Raw genomic sequence first — 16,813 nt, forward strand, 5'->3', positions numbered from 1 at the left:
CCTAATATTATGTATAACTGTAGGGAACTAATGAAAAAACTGACTAAAAAAAGAAAAGAGCATTAACTGGAAAGCCGAGTTTCTCTTTATTTACTCCACTCCTGTCCAGCCTGGGCTTGTTTCAGTTTCTCATATAAAATATATCAATCAGGAAGCTTTTGGCTGAAGGAATGGAATATCACATCCAAAATGGCGTCCACAGTAGGTTATTCTCCCACAGCACTGAGCCCATGGACAGGAAGGGCTCCAGGTGCTGCAGGTCAGGCCTGGGTCTCTATAGCCTTTGGCACTGATCCTGATACGGACACTGTCATCCTCATCCTTGCTGCTAGGTGGCTGTGGTGGTTCCAGGGACCACAGAGAGAAGGTAGCTGCTTCTTCATGTGTGTCTCTAATCTAGGGACTTTTCAAGAAAACCCCTCCAGTTTTAGTGATTAGAGCTCATCCTAGGTGTGTCCATTAACCAATCTCTGGCACGGAGGGATGAAATCTGTGAGGTTGGCTGAGTTACTCAGGACTTGTTCTTGAGCTAGAGGTAGGGTGATTTCCCACAAGGCTACAATGATCTCAAAATGATGAGGGGCTGACTGCGTCACCAGGCCCATGACTTGAGTGCATATCACTGACTTTGACCACCAGCATGTGTTTTTTTTTTTTTTTTTTTTGCTTGCAAACTTTTGCCCATCTTTGGAGACTGCTTTGCTGACCACGAAGTCAGCAGGTAATGTTTTCCTACCCTAGGAATCCTCAATCAAGGACTGATGACAACATGCATGCTTCTCCAACTAAATTGTCCACTTTCTGGATACACTGACTGTGGAAATCAGAGCATTTGTACCCTGGATTCAAGATGGAAAGCAAATCAAAATGCCCCCCCCAAGGGTACAATGCCCTGATTTCCTCATCCTAGGGTGAGATAACTCTCTGGGGCTTGCTATATCCTGGCTCCTGGAATCTCCTCATCAGAATTAAGCTCCAGGTGGCTACCACAGCAGCTGGCTTGACCACACACCCTTACCGGCTGCCTTTCTTTCCCTGTCTCACTTTTCTAGACCTCGAGGGTATATTTCTTTCCCTTCTTTTGACTTCCGATCTCAGAGCTGGCTTCTTGGGAAAATCAAAGATGCTCTGCGCCATATGTCAGACTCCTTCCTGAATCCTGAGGCTTTGTGTATAACGTTCCCATCTGCTCAGAACCTGTTTCCTCTTTCTTCTCACCTGCTGTACTCTCACTCTCCCTTCACGTTTCAGTGGAAATGTCACTCTCCTTGGGAAGCCTTCTTTGACCTCCTTCCACCTGGTGCCGGTCTCCCAAGGATCACTCTCCTGTTCTGCACTCGACCGTGCTTAGGACAGCTGCCATTTATTCGTTTGCATTATGATTTGCTTTCCATCTTGAATCCAGGCTGACTGTGAGCTGTTTGAGGGCAGGAACAATGTTTTTGGCTCACGAATATATTACTGGCATCCAGCATAATGTCTGGCACAGAAGAGAGAGCCAAACACTCTGTGGCTTTTGGAAAGATGATTCTTTCCAAAGAGAAGACTAAAGATGTACGTTTGGGGGTTCAGTCACATACACAGAATGATTAAAGCTTTGGATGGAAAATATTAATGCGGCGACTTCTACATAGATCAATATTTAGTTCTTGTCACAAAATGTAATGTTTCTCTGGGAAGGATGCCTATTATCTACGGGAGAATCCTGGTATGGCTCATTTATATCTGAAGAAAATATCATTTTAATCACATTTTAGTTTTTTTAAAAAATAGAAACAGGATTCCACCCTAAATCCACAATTTGTTCATTTGAAACCTACTTATATTTGACTCTGTATGTAGCTGGAAAATAGAACTATCTGCCACCAACTCTTCTCAAAATCATTAGGGAGATATTTATTAATGGAAAATATGCTAGGTTCTCTGTTTCTATTTCTGCCCCCTTCAACTATATTTCCACATTGGGATTTTTGGTTTTCATTAAAGAAACAAGAAACAATCCTATTAAATCAACCTGTTTTCACTGGAAAAGAACAACGCTATTTTGTCACTCAGTACCCACTTGGGAGAAACTTGGTGATAAGTGGCATGAAGCAGAGTGAGTACAAATTAACAAATAAACTCAGATTTTTGTCATCTCTTTGCCAGGTGGGCTCTTTCTTACAAATCCTTAAGCTAGACTTATCCTTCAGTAGGGAAAAAGTCTAGTGAATCTAGGTTTTATGTGGCTTCAGACTCATCCAGTTCAGAATCCCTCCTTGAGAAAAAAATAAAAAAATGCCAAACTATAAATAAAAATGTAACACGGAGCCTTGGAAGACACCCCTGTGACTGAGGGGCTCTGAAGTTTAATCTTCTCTAGTTTCATAGAAAATCAGCATTTAACCTTGATTCAGTGAAATTGGGTTCTTCCCGCTGCACACCCGACTTGTCTGTCCTGATCACTATGATTTGTTCGTGTGCTTTATTACCAGGAAGCCTTCCCTCCTTCTCCTACTTCAACCCTGGGCCATATTTTTTTCGAAGGTGACTTCCACCATTCCTTCTTGGACTGTAGCCAGCTGAAAAGATCTGCCTTCCTAAATGCTCACAGCACCAGATATGGAGCCCAGCATATTTTGCCATGAATCGCTCTATTTGAGGTGCATCTATCATGCTTCTCCAACTAAACTGTCCACTTTCTGGATGCATTGAATGCTCCCCCCAACCCATTAGATCCCACTTCAACACTTATTACAGTTCTGGGTTTAGCAGGAAGGGAAGGAAAAAAAGGAAAGGTACTATACAAAGAAAAATGATGGCATTTGGAATCACACAGGAGGGTGGGGCCCTGGCTCTGCCATTTATGAGTGCAAGGTCTTCACCAAGTCACTTAATCTGATTTCTCACTGATTACATAAACATAATAATGACATTTATTTCACATTAATTGCTAGGATCACATTAAAGCATTTATTCATTTGCCAAGTATTCATTGAGCTCCTCCTTTGGCCCGTTTTTTGGCACCAGAGACTTGAGAAAAAAAAAAAAAAACAACAACATGAGTGAGAAATCCTCCCTGTGAGAGAATTCTCACCGTGGAGTTGGGAGATAGAAGTTGGCAATAGGACCGACGGAGGCTGCGACAGACCCATGAACAGAGCATGGAACCGCACAGATAGTAAGCTCCCAATAAAGATGAATAAATGACCGGAATCATGAGGGCATTCAGAAAATTATTAATTTTGCAAAATAGGTTTGTAGGATCATCTTTACAGAGATATAATGGACATGGCAATGCCTGGGGTGTTGCAAAATGCTAACTGTTAAAGAAAGCAAAAAGAAAGCAAAGATTTATAGGCGAGGAGGAAAAAAGGGGAAAACGAGGGAGAAAGAAAGGTCCAAAGGAGCCAAGGAGGAGGGAGAGACTCTGTGGACTCACCTGGCCCAGGGTGCACTCCATGCCCCCCAGGAAGTCAGCCTCCTTCAGCCCATTGTGGTTGCTGCTGATGTCATGGACTTCAAACCGCAGGCGCTGAACCTCTTCAAAGTAAAAGTCCACAGTAAACAGTTTTGAGTACACTGGGTTTATGCAGGTACGAATCACCTCTGTCCTGTCAACCTGCAAGGAGAAAGAAAAAAAAAAAAAACTATCAGGGATTAGGGCTTTTTATTTTTAGCCTTCAAACAAATTAATCTCGTGGTATGTCCCCTTCTTTCAAACTGTGAATGATGGCCACAAAGTCACCAGGGTGGGCAGTTTGAAAGTAATTACCTGGCCACCTGCCAAAAATGAGCCAGGTTTCAAGGTAGAAAAACTTTTTAGACATAATAAAGAATCTGAGGTTCGTATTTGAAGGTTTAGGACATCTTATATTATCAGGTGACAGGGTAAGATGGATCAATCATTACTGGCTGCCTGGACCATTAGTGCAAGAGAGTCAGAGGCTTGAATGAGCCTCTGAGCTCAGGGCGGAAAGAAATCTGTAATCAATGATGTCTGATGGGTATAGTAAAGGGACCAGGGTAGGGGTCCCATCGTAGCCAACTCTAATAGGAATGTCCTAACTAATGAAGTAGAAGGGCCATGAGAGGAGAATAAAGATGACACTTTGGTTTCAAGTGTGCCTTTTATTAGGAATATAATGTTTACTCATTTCAAATTCCTTAGGCAACTGTTTCCTCATCAGCAAAATAAAAATCAGAAGATAAGGGGATGAAAAAAGTCATTTCTTGCTCTAATGTTTCATGAGCTGTGATCCCTTTGCCTTCTGTGATGATAACTCTCCATGTGTTCTCTTCTTCCAGATCCATATCAGCCACTTTGGGTGTCTGCCGCAGTCTGGCTGGGCACAATTCAGGAGCCACTTGTCAAAAGAAACGAACTTTATTTTTAGAACCACACAGGCCAAACAAAACAGCTCCTCAGGAAAAACCCTCAGAGCCCAACTGCCACCACCGGCTTCCCACAAGCCTCTCACACAAACACACACGCCTCCCCCATTCCCCCAATCCTCCTGCTCTTGAGGCCGATTGGCTCGGTCGCGTAGGTGGAGCCAAAGAAGTCCCCCAATGAGCAGCTCCGTGGTCTGAAAGGGCAGGGAAACAGCCCAATGAACACCACCGCAGAGGAGCCAATCAGCTAGATGTTGCTGGGCCGCTGTGAGCCAATCATCAGCTGGCAGCTGGAAGTTTGCTGGGGCCCCTTTGGCTGTGGCTCTCAACAGGTGTCCTACTCTGAGACCCAGGAAATTGACCTCTATGAACTGAATTTCCTGGGTTCTCTTGTCCTCTGGGTTCTGGTTGGAGTCAGCAGATGAGAGAGAGAGGACAGAGTGGAGCAGGCACCCTCTACACACATGCACGCTGCTAGCAGACCACCTTCCACCAAGAGACCTTTTGCTGGACTTGACCACACGGTCCTTCCCCTCCTGTCTCCACCCTTCAGATTGAGGGGTGGTCATGACTTTCTGTTGTTGCCATCTCCGAGATCTCTGATGCTTTACTTGCCTTTGTTGGCTCTTTTAACCCTGCCCCTTTCCCCATGAAGAATTCCTCTGTAAAGAGCTTCACAGAAAGGGTTAAGCGATCTGTTTTCTGCTGGGATCCTTACCACTCTGTATTTGTTATAAGTAAAAATACACAAAACCATTTATATTCTGAGAAGCCTTTAAGGACCAAGGGATTGATAATCCAAGATCCCACTGCATCATTCAAATGGAGACACCCAGCCTTTATAGCGGGGTGGAATATACAGCTGGAACCTATATACTCTGTTGCTTTTCAAAAGGAAATGTAGTTTATTGGATACTTCCCAAGCACCATTCATTAGCACACAGATGAAACCATTTCTCTTACTTTCAATGAGTAAAGGGAAATAAAGAATCTTATAGTTTGTATTTGAAGATTTAGGACACATTATATTATCAGGTGACAGGGTAAGATGCATCAATCATCACTGGCTGCCTGGACCATTAGTGCAGGAGAGTCAGAGGCTTGAATAAGACATCCCAATAAAATAAGTGGAAGGTAGTCCTTGGCCATATCATGCATGCCCATATTGCCCAGTGAAGAAAATTTGACACTCCAGCCTCCCCTGACACTCGGAAGTACAATGCTTTAACTCTGGCTCTGGCTATTCTAGTTGCTATGTAGGGCTCTGTTTGAAAGAACTGTCCTTTAAAGGAAGGACAATGGCCATGCTTGGAGGTGGGGCAGGTGGGGAGAGACAATCCAAGTTGCAAGGAGAAGAACACAGTTCTTGTTATATCCCTGTCCAATAGACAGGCAGACAGAAAACCCATCTCGGCTTGAAATCCAATCTCCAGTCCACTGTTGATTAGTATTTTATGAGTTATTGTTCATAGCAATAGTTATTTAACTATTGTGGCTTCCCATGGAGACCCAGCCTCTCTTTTAGCTAAAAATACCACTTGCTATGTGAGTACCAGGATTTACTGGTTTGATGTAATTTTTTTTAGTTGTTTAGAGATTATAGCTTTACATAACAGTATATAAAGAGGTCACAAACTTGTGGTCTACAAGTATAAGCCAACTTGGAAATATTTCATTTATCTTAATTAAGTACTTTTTTCTTAATTAGCCAACATGTAAGGGGATGTCTCTATTGCCCTGTCTTTGGGCGAAAAGGAGACTATCTGGCACCTTGGGCCATATACCTACAGGGACACAACTGGGGACTGCCCACTCCGAGCATCCACTATCTAGTTCTCATAATTCCTTCCAGACCCTTCTCTCTATTGAACTCCCCCACATTCCCCCTGAGGTATTTTTGCAACAGCTGGTCCAAATGAATGGAATAATGAGTCATCTAAGAGATTTAATTATATTCATGTGGTGCCTTTGGATAGAGGATTTCAAAATAACCCCCAAGAAATAAGTTATAAGTAGATTTGACATCCTCAGGACACAGAAAATACATCTTCTCTCCTTGTGGCTGGAAGAAGAGAGTCCTGGGAGATTTCCAATGATGAGAGATGGGAGATAGAAACTATATATATATATATATATATATATATATATATATATATATATATATATATATTTTGTTGTTGTTGTTGTTGTTGTTGTTGTTGTTGTTACTCTGCTCTAACCATCCCCAATGGCACAAATGTGTGATGTTGACCGATTCTGCTGCTCTTCTTCACGTTTCTGGGTTTTCAATAGGCATTCCCACATCAATATGAAGTTCAAATTGGCATCGAGGTGCACACCTTGGCCATTTGAAGTAAGCTATCAGTATGTAACACTGATCTGTAGGGTTTTGTTGTTGTTTTATTTCTAGGAAATGACACAGTGGAAAGTAATTAAGCAATACACATTTGCCTTGCCAAGGTAGACAATATCCAAGGATAATCTCAGGTCAGTAAGAACTAAGAGCAAAAGTGCTCAGGGAAAGAACAAGTGTGAGAACAAGGAAAGGGCTTGGGATACTAAATGCATATTAAGATATTTCAAAGTGTTCTGCATTCCCATCTTTAGGGGAGATGCTGTATCTTTTCTGTAGGTTGAAGCCAGGTTTCACTTGAATGACAGAGACTAGGACAGCTCCTATTTCTCATTGAGATGTGTCAAGGTCAAGGCAGTTCTTTCCAAAAGATCTTCCACTTAACTGGTGCTCCCCGTTGCAGCAGAATCAACCAGGGGAGCTAGCTTTCTTTCTCTCTTCCCTGTCTTTTTTTATTGGTACATTACAATGATATATAATAGTGGAATTCATCATTACATATTCAGACATGTACACAATACAACAATATAATTTTTATCATTTCAGTCCCTAGCACCTCACTTTTTCCTCTCCTCCTCTCTTGGGGGAGTTTTCTTTCCTTTTTTTAAAAAAATTATTTATTTATTCTAATTTGTTATACATGAGAGCAGAATGCATTTCGATTCATAGTACACATATACAGAACAAGTTTTCATATCTTTGGCTGTACACAAACTAGAGTCACACATACATGTAATTAGGATAATGATGTCCATCTCATTCTACCATCTTTCCTATCCCCAGCCTCTCTTTCTTTCCCTCCCTCCCCTTTGCCCTATCCAAAGTTTCTCCATTCCTCTTGGGGGAGTTTTCTTTAAAAATCGATTACTGTTGGGCATGGTGGTGCATGCCTGTAATTCCAGTGGCTTGAGAGGCTGAGATAGGAGGATGGTGAGTTCAGCCTCAGCAACTTAGTGAAGTTCTAAGTAATTTAGGGAGACCCTGTTTCTAAATAAAACATTAAAAAGGGCTGGGGATGTGACTCGGTGGTTAAGTGCCCCTAGGTTCAATCCCTGGTACCCAAAAATAAAAATCAATTCCTCTTTTTGCCCCCAGATGATTCTGATTCGGTGAGTGTTTTAGTTGGCTATGCATTGCCGTGACCAAAAGATCTTACAAGAAAAACTCAGAGGAGAAAAAGTTTATTCTGGCTCATAGTTTCACACGTTCACTCTGTCACTGACTTACTCCGTGGCTCTGGGCCAGAGGCGGAACAGAACATCTTGGAGGAAGGGCGTGGTAGAGGAAGCAGCCAGAGCTCTGCTTAGGGTCAAAAAATAAACCCTAAAAGCACACCCTTGTGACCTACTTTCTCCAGCCACATCCCACCAGCCTACTATTACGGCCAAGTTAATCCATCTCATGGATGAATGCACTGTTTAGGTTACAACTCTCATATTCTAATCCTTTCACCTCTAAACCTTCTTACATTGTCTCACACATGAGCTTTTGGGGAATACCTCATATCTAAACCATAAAAGTGAGTGAGCATTGGGTAGGAAATATCAGTCTAGGGAGAAAGAGGAGGCGTAGGGTTTATCCCTTGCTCCTATGTGAGGTGAGAGGGGTTTTTTTTTGTTTTGTTTTGTTTTTGCTTGTTTGTTTTTAATCCTTGTTTTCTTGTCAAAATTTATTTTAATCTTGCTGGCCCTCTGTTACCCAGTCTGCAAAAACTGTGGAGCCTATTCCCTCTCTTCCTTTGTCATAATTAATGAGATATTCACATTGTTTTATGGTTTACAGAACATGCTCTTTTATCCACTTACAAAGTTTAATTCTTAGAGGAATCATGTGGTGTACCTTTATATTATTTTATGTGTAAAAATTCAAGGTCAGCACAAGGCACTGGATGTCAGAGCACATATTTGAACTCAAGCTTCTGACCCCAAAGCCTGGGCTGCTCTCCTTAATTCCTATTTATTCATAAGCATCCCTAGAAAAAATGGGGGAGGGAAAGTAATAGTGTTGTGGTAGGATGGTGATAGATGAATATTGCTTTTGGTGGGATGCTCTTTTAAAAATTTTATTTAAAATATATTTGGTACAGTGGTAACATTTATAATAACTAATGGTTTTAGAAGGCCTGCTTGCAGGTAAATGGATGGCGTTGGAGAAGATACTGCTAAGTGAAGTTAGCCAATCCCCCCCAAAATGAATGCCAGATGTTTTCTCTGATATAAGGAGGCTGACTCATCGTGGGGTAGGGAGGGGGAGCATGGGAGGAATAGATGAATTCTAGATAGCGCAGAGGGGTGGGAGGGGAAGGGAGGGGGCAGGGGATTAGCAAGGATGGTGGAATGTGATGGACATCATTATACCAAGTACATATATGAAGACTTGAATTGGGTGTCAACATATTTTATATATAAACAGAGATATGAAAAATTGTGGTATATATGTGTAATAAGAATTGTAATGCATTTCATTGTTATTTTTTTTAAATCAATCAAAAAATGAATCAGTCATACAATAAAATTTTTGTTACTTAAAAAACAGAGCACTATTGAGGTATAACTGACATATAATAACCCACATCTTTTTAAATTCAATATGTTTTGACATATGTACATGAAACCATCACCACAATCAAGATGGTGAACATATCCATACCCCCCAAAGCTTCTTTGCTATCATTTATAACCCCTTCCTCTTCCCTATTCCCAAGAAACTAGTGATTTGCTTTTTGTCACTATAGATTAGTTTGTATCCTCTGTAACATTGTATAAATGGTATGCAGTATATAGTCCTATTTTTATTTCACTCAGTGTAATCATTTTGAGATTTACCCATTGTAGCCATATCTATGGTTCATCTTTTTGATTGCCAAGTAGTATTTCACTGGTGGACATTTGGATTGTTTGCAGATTTTGCCTATTACATGTAAGGTTGCTGTGTACATTCATATATAAGCCTTTGCATGGACATACATTTTCTTTTCTCTTGGATAAATTCCTAGGAGTGACACAGGTGTGTGTTTAACCTTTTAGGTTCTGATTGGAATGAGATGATATCACAGTGGTTTTAATTCGTATTTTTTAAAACTAATAATGTTAATAATCTTTTCATATGCCTCTTTGCTACCTGTATATCTTCTTTGATGAACTGGCCATTCAAATCTTTTGACAGACACTTAGTTTTCATCCTTATGATGACAATACCAAGTAGATACTATTATTATTATCTCCTACTGGGAGATAACGGACCTCATAACTTTTTCAATTTGATTCAGCTTACAAGTAGTAGAGGTGGATTTGAACTTAGCAGTTACACTCCACAGCCTGCTTGATTAATCCCCAGGCTCTATAGTCATGCAAATTGGAAGCTTTCCTTCATAAACCCTGTTGTTCCAAGTACATATAAAACAGGGAACAAAATGTGGAGCTGTTGGGGAAAGTCAAAAAAAAGTTGTCTCTCTGGAGATCCAGTTTGTCCACCAGGCATGTTGGCAATAGTGAGGCCCTGAACACTCCCCATAGGAATTGTACAGTGTCGGGGACAATGTTACTGAGCCACCAATACCAGTTCAAGACCACACTCACAATGGTCACCCACTCTCTAGGCTCTCAAGGGCTGGAACTGCCACAGGTAAACTGGTGAGAGGAATGAGGGCTAAATAATGCAATGCTTTGAGTGGGGAGGCGGCTGAGGGAGGAGCCAGAAGTTGATGCCAGTCACTAGATACTCTGAGATTTCCTGGAGAAGTACAGACCCTTTTCCCAAGAGTACCAGGTCCTGGGGAAGAATGACATCATAGGCCAGAGAAATGTACCTGGGCCCTCAGGGCAGGGTTATAATTAGATATTCCTTCAAACTGATATTCTTCAACATATATTTAGTAAGGATATGAAACTAAGTTTCCCTGAATCAAGAACAGATAAATTTATGTTCAAAAGTAGAGGATTTCTAAAAGGCAACTTTTCAAATCATATAACTTCTAAGAAGACATATTAAACCACATAAAGTTTAGATAATCAAATAAATCACTGAGCCAGCAAGGGAAAAAAAAAACATTGCTCAATTTCAGGATTTTAGCTGTGTTTGGCATTGTGTGACAGGTGGAGTTCAGACTTCTAGCCTCCACAATATTGGGGAGAATAAATTTTTATTGCTTTAGGCCACCGGGTTTGTGGTACTTAGTTACGGAAGCTCTAGCAAACTAATGTACCATCCTGCCCCTTCCAAGGAACATCTAGCCAGGCACCTCTCATGAATATCTCTCCAAACAGGCATTCTTTGCTCAACAAGCAGTAAACCCTTTGCTTGCTCTAAATTAAACTGAACAACTGTTTTTCTCTCACTCTCAATTCATTGAACCCTATCGTTATCCTCCTGCAGTGCACTTATCCTGGTTCTCAGTAATAGGGCCGCTGGGCCAGGGGGTTCCATTTATGGAGAAAATTAGAGCTAGTCATTCCTTTCACCCCTAAACATAGCTTGGGGCTTTTTTTTTTCCAGTTCATAGCAGGTAGCAGAAATGCATCACCCTGCCTGAGAGTGTTGCTCAGAAGTTAATGCAATGAACATCTCCAGATGAGAGTTCTCCAGAGCCAAACGTGGGTTCTAGGTCTTCCATTTTTCTTCATTGCCTTTCCTGGTCCCTTGAGGCTGCTGACTCCATCCACGCAGAGCCCGAGCCAGTCCTGACTGACTGGACTAGAAGATAGGCATGGGTCTCAAATATGTCTTTCAGTGCTGAATGCCTCCTATCTTCCACTGAGGTTCCTTCCCCCCCCTCCCCCCCCCGGTGTGAGCACTCAGCTCCTGAACCTACCTTTCCTGATATCTGCTCCATTTTCTACTTAAGCCACTCAATTTGGGGTTCCTACCACAGTGCCAGTGCTGGTACTTTCCATAATGTTCTGCGTGGTCGGAATGGTACCTGCCAGTGACTTCTAGCTATTTAGCACTTGAAATATGGCTAGTTGGACCGAGGAACTGAATTTTAAGTTTTAATTTAAATAGCCACGCACAGAAAGCCCTGTTCTACCCTTTGCCCACTCTGTTTCCCTGCAATGACATTTTGCATGATAGGCATGATGCTTATTTAATTAGTCTAGAGATTCTTCACTGATTTCAAAATGTAACAGTAATTCTCAAACTTTGTTGCATATGGAAACCACCTGGGAATCTCCAGACCAAAAGAAAAAGAAAATAGAATCTCTGTGGGTGGAACACAGGCATCAGCACTTTAAAATTGTGCATAGTTAAAGTTTTTAGAACAGGTAATGTTATTACTACTAACTGTTATGACTCAGCTCCAAAGTGGAGGGAGACCAGGAAGCTGAGCCATTGGATGACCCACTTGAGCACCACACCACAATCTGGAGATCAGGTTTTTGTCCTGCATCTTTGGAAGCTGTCATTTTGTTGTTCACCTCACCAGGGGATGTGAGAACTGAATCAAATTCTGAAATAACCACATAGTGGAAAAAGTTGGGTTATTTGGATGTTTTATCTAAGCACTTCATTAACTGGCCCACATCCTATTCGTGAAACAAGAATTAGTAAATGTGGCAGTCGTTTCTCCTTTGCATTTCCAGATATTTCTACTCTGCTATGTCCTGGGAGCCTGGCCTGCATGGATTGTCTCATTCAGGTTTCTTTGCTAGCTCTCCCTCCTTCAGCCAAGGGGGAGGCATAGGAGATCAGAAGGTGGGGAAAGAGAGAGGCTGATGTATTTTTCTCTTTCTCCCTGCTCCCTGTTGTAATTTCAGCAGTGACTATGTCTCTCCACCTACAGACCCTTCCTAGCTGCCCTTTCTGCAAAATTCCAGCTCTCGCTGAGTTCCAGGATACCCCCTCTGCCTGCAAACCAGCCCCCACTAACAGTAGATTTCCACCTTTGCTAGTCCCTGGGCATCTTATCATCCCTCAATGATTCCTTCAATCTTACCCACATATCAATATGGGGACACTTCACCAACATCTTTTTTTTTGGATAGAACCTTGACTGGTTCTGTGATATCGTCTAAAATACTCCCAGATATTTATTTTTTAAAAAACAAAAACCTGGAAAAGTCTTCTGAATCCCAAGGCAGGTGAAATTGTGTCTAGTCTGGTGGCTTGTGATTAATGAATTATATTTAGGTTTTTAAGATTTTGAAATCTGGGTAAATCATATGGGTTCATGTGGCAAATTCCCCTTTACAAGAGCACCCTGTTCCTCAACCATGTCATAAGTTACACCTACTGTGCACCTAGCATGCACCAGGCATTGTTCTAACCACTTTGCTTTGTATCCCAACATCCCTAAATTAACTCTGTTCCTATTTTGCACATGAGGAAACCTAAGCTCATATGTATCTTACCCAAAGTCAGTCAGCTATTAAAAACAGTCAGAAATTCCCTTAAAGCTCTTTCCTGGGACATGGTCCCTCTCCTGAAGAGGACAAGTCTATTCGGATAACATCTCACCATAGTGGTTTCAAGCAAGGCCACTCTGAACACTCAGTACTCTGGATGTTTTTTTGTTTGTTTATTTTTGAGAGAGAAAAACAATTCATAACACCCTCAGCTGCACAACAGAACCTGGAAAGTCTTTTCACTGCAACTATTGAATACTCAACAAAGCCCTTCCCAGTCTCCAAACTTTCTCTTCCTCCTCCTGCAGTGTTTTGTTCCTCAAGTTCTTTCCACTTGGCTACAGTCCTTCTAGAATAGCAGAAGCAATCTTGAAACCTCAGAAACAATCTTGAGGTTCAGTCCTAAATCAAATGCCTTATAAACCAAGCAGAGCCCACCAGGATTAGGAGCAGGAAGGTATTGGATTGTGGTCACTCGAAGCTGTGGTCAGATCCTAACATACAGGAGCTTGGAGACTAATCCCACGTGAGTAGAAAGCAGCTTGCACTTCATTCAGATGTTGGTTATCAATAGGATGTCCCCACTCTCTCTTCTCTCTGTCACAGTGGCAGAGTTCTCCCAGAGAGGTCATCCAAGGATGGAGAGCCTTGGTTTTCTTCTTGAAAATAGTGCAGAGAAACCCATATGTGGGCTGCTGAATATGCATTCCAAGTCTGCCACGCCCCCCAGCCAGCAGGTTGGGCAAGTGAGCTACCTGAGGCCTCTCAATCCTCCCCACCATTGGTGTCCCATGCAGGGACAAGGTGACGGGAGTTGTCCTGTGACTTGGGATCAGCTTCCCCTGTTCCTGATTCCTTTAGAAGATTCAAGGGCCAATCAGCTTATGAGTCAATTGCTAATTGTCCCAATGATCCAAGGGTCCAAAGGCCACAGGGGAGAGAGGAGCAGATCCGTCTCACGCCCACTACTTTTTCCTACAGCACTGGCTAGCTGGGCTCCTGACTATACAGCCATCAGTGAAGAGGACCTCAAACCAAGCCAGCCTGGGATGGTCATCTAACAGAAGCTACCGCATACATCACTGCCTGTCCTCTGTAGGAGATGATTTATACTCTGAAGTAGCATTTCTTTCAGTTCATGTTCATCTACAAGTTCTACAAGTAGCTCCTGGAAATACCTTCCCACTGAATTCTTTTCTTAGAAAGTCATCATGCATACATATTAAAGACTCTACAGGAGTTACACAGCAAATAAATGTGTTAGCTTTTCTAATATTTTCCAAACTTATTTAGCTCTCCTTTGCCCTCTCATAAAATGTGTATGCATGTATGTATATACATAGGCAGGCATGTATGCGTATGTATGTATGTGTATGTGATGTATATATGACCAATGCATTAAAAATTATTTAAAAATTAGACATCTCCATTAAATGTCTTAAAGACATTTTCTTTGAGAACAAAAAAAGTCCAAATACAAATGAGTCAAATTGATTTACAAACCCCATGCTTAGCAAAATAGCATAAATATATATATATATATATATATATATATATATATATATATACTATTTGTTCAGTATTTATATATCGAATTAGTAAATGAAGTATTAACTTATGAATGTGTTCAATATTTTGTACAATTTCCATAGGCCCTGCCTCAATTCTTTCTTGATCTCTCTCTTGACCACTTCTCCTCTCTACCTTCTCCCTAAAATGAGCTTTTAAGCTTTTATCTGAAGCCAGACCCATGTGACTACAAATTCTTATTATCATGAAACCCCAGATCAGCAGCTAGAAGACAGAATGGCAGGGATACCCAGGTTGCTTTTAAGACTGGGGTAGATTCCAGTATGTGCCACTGATCCCTTGCCTTCTCTTCATGTCAAGTGAGACCACACAGCTTTGGTAGGTACGTGCCACTGTCCTGGCCCAGAGACATGTCTAGGGTGTCACTCATATGAAAGTTACTAGATGCATACCATACCTGGACTTTCTTCCCATAGAGGCTCAATGGCCAATAGATACTTCTTTTGCTCCATTTCCAGATATTTCACACATCATTTCCCAAGTTCCTGAAAGATTTCCTTTTGAGATTAAAGAATTTATAATACTTTACAACAGTTGATAATTAAAAGTTGAAGCTGACTACATCAGGATAGTCTGGAGCCACATTTTCTTCCTTGAATCCTGATTGTGTGAGCCTTGAGTCTACCCTGTGATAGGCTGAGTGATAGAAGGTTCTATTCGATATACCACAAAACTCTCCAAGTATAGACTTTCCCCCCTCCTATTTCGGCTTCTTCCTATGTAAACATCAGAGGGAGTTCCTGAAAAGCATTGGCAAACAGGATATTAATCTGAATGGACGTTCAATTTGTGGATGACCACTTGGGTAGAATGAATCTTTGTAGCAATTACCCTAAGATTGCTGTTCCAAGATAATGTCTTTGTTATAAGATATAAAAACCCTTCCAAGTGTTTTTCTCCCTACCATTCTTAATTCTACTTCCTCTGTCTTTAAATAGGTGTGTACATGTGGTAACAGACCTCCTTCATGAAATAATGAGGCTCTTAGGGAGGCATCTCCCACTGCCATCAATTCTGTTAGTACACTGAGGAGCTCACACTACCCAGTCCTTCATAAGGTATAACAACTACCTGTGAGTGTGGCCAAATCTCTAAGGGGTAAAATTTCCCGTCACCGCCAGCATCATTACAATAATCATCAAGCAATCAATATTTATTACACACATACATTTCACAAGCACAGAGCTTGGCAAAACCATGATTATAAAGAAGCTGCAAATCAATACTGGCTAGAGAGCTTTGAGAGCTTATCATGGGCTCTATACTAAATCCTAGAGGTTCATTGTCATTTTGAAGCTATAAAACAGGTTTTCTATGTTGGCCTCTTGCTCAAGAGATTAGAGAGTTTAAGAAATATAATCTAAAATATATTGCTTCCTTGTAAGGACTTCAGTGATCTCAGTCCCTAAACTTTGCCTTCCTTTCACAGCAACCAAAACTTTCTTTCTTATTTATTTATCCAGCTATCATATACATGTTGCAAAATGTTTGTGATTAGCAGTCTGTACTAATATCCACGAAGTTACTCATTCACTGAAGGGAGATTTAATGAGTGCATGTTAATTTCCCTAGCACTGACTAGGCCCCGGGAGTTCAGCATTAAACTTGATACACAGTCATCCATCCCAAATCATAGAGTCCAGCCTGTGACAGATGTCCTACTCAAGGTCCCATCCATTTGGCTGAAAGCCTTAGGTGCACAGGAAAGACAGTGTTGGTTGCCTGGCGGTGGCTGTTGGATGCATTGTGGTGCCTTGCAGTGGAGTTCCCCGCCCCACCCCCACCCCCATCCCCCCACTCCCATCCCCGCCCCAGCTCAGAGAGAGAGACAGAAAACACACTCTCATCTTCAGATGTACAATAAGTGTGACAAATACAAGTGGCTCTTCATTGTGGTCAGAAACAGCAGTTCTGCAAGCCCATTATATACAATTTATCTCATCTGGCAGCTGTTCTGGGAGTTGGGCTGAGTGGGTTTTGAATTTGTACAACAAGACATCAGGCTTTTAGGAATTAACAGTCGGAGACCAAAAAATGAAGCAGATTCTGAATCCACGAGAGAAGAAAAATAGAAAAAAAGAAAAAGACACCATTTAGCAGGCATGGAGAAGAGATTTAAGTAACAGATTGGGGGGTGGGATGAGAAATGGATTAA

General features: G+C 41.5%; 1 protein-coding gene across 1 annotated transcript in view; it reads right to left on the reverse strand.

Annotated features, from left to right (window-relative positions):
- The window catches only part of Cpne4 (copine 4), a 345,688-nt gene that overhangs the window by 157,800 nt on the left and 171,075 nt on the right, over positions 1-16,813 (reverse strand). Inside the window, exon 3 of the mRNA XM_077793585.1 lies at positions 3,422-3,601. Within this exon, the coding sequence (XP_077649711.1) occupies positions 3,422-3,601 (180 nt within the window). The remainder of the gene's footprint in view (positions 1-3,421; positions 3,602-16,813) is intronic.

Source organism: Urocitellus parryii, chromosome 2, assembly GCF_045843805.1.
Source record: "Urocitellus parryii isolate mUroPar1 chromosome 2, mUroPar1.hap1, whole genome shotgun sequence".
Classification (NCBI taxonomy): domain Eukaryota; kingdom Metazoa; phylum Chordata; class Mammalia; order Rodentia; family Sciuridae; genus Urocitellus; species Urocitellus parryii.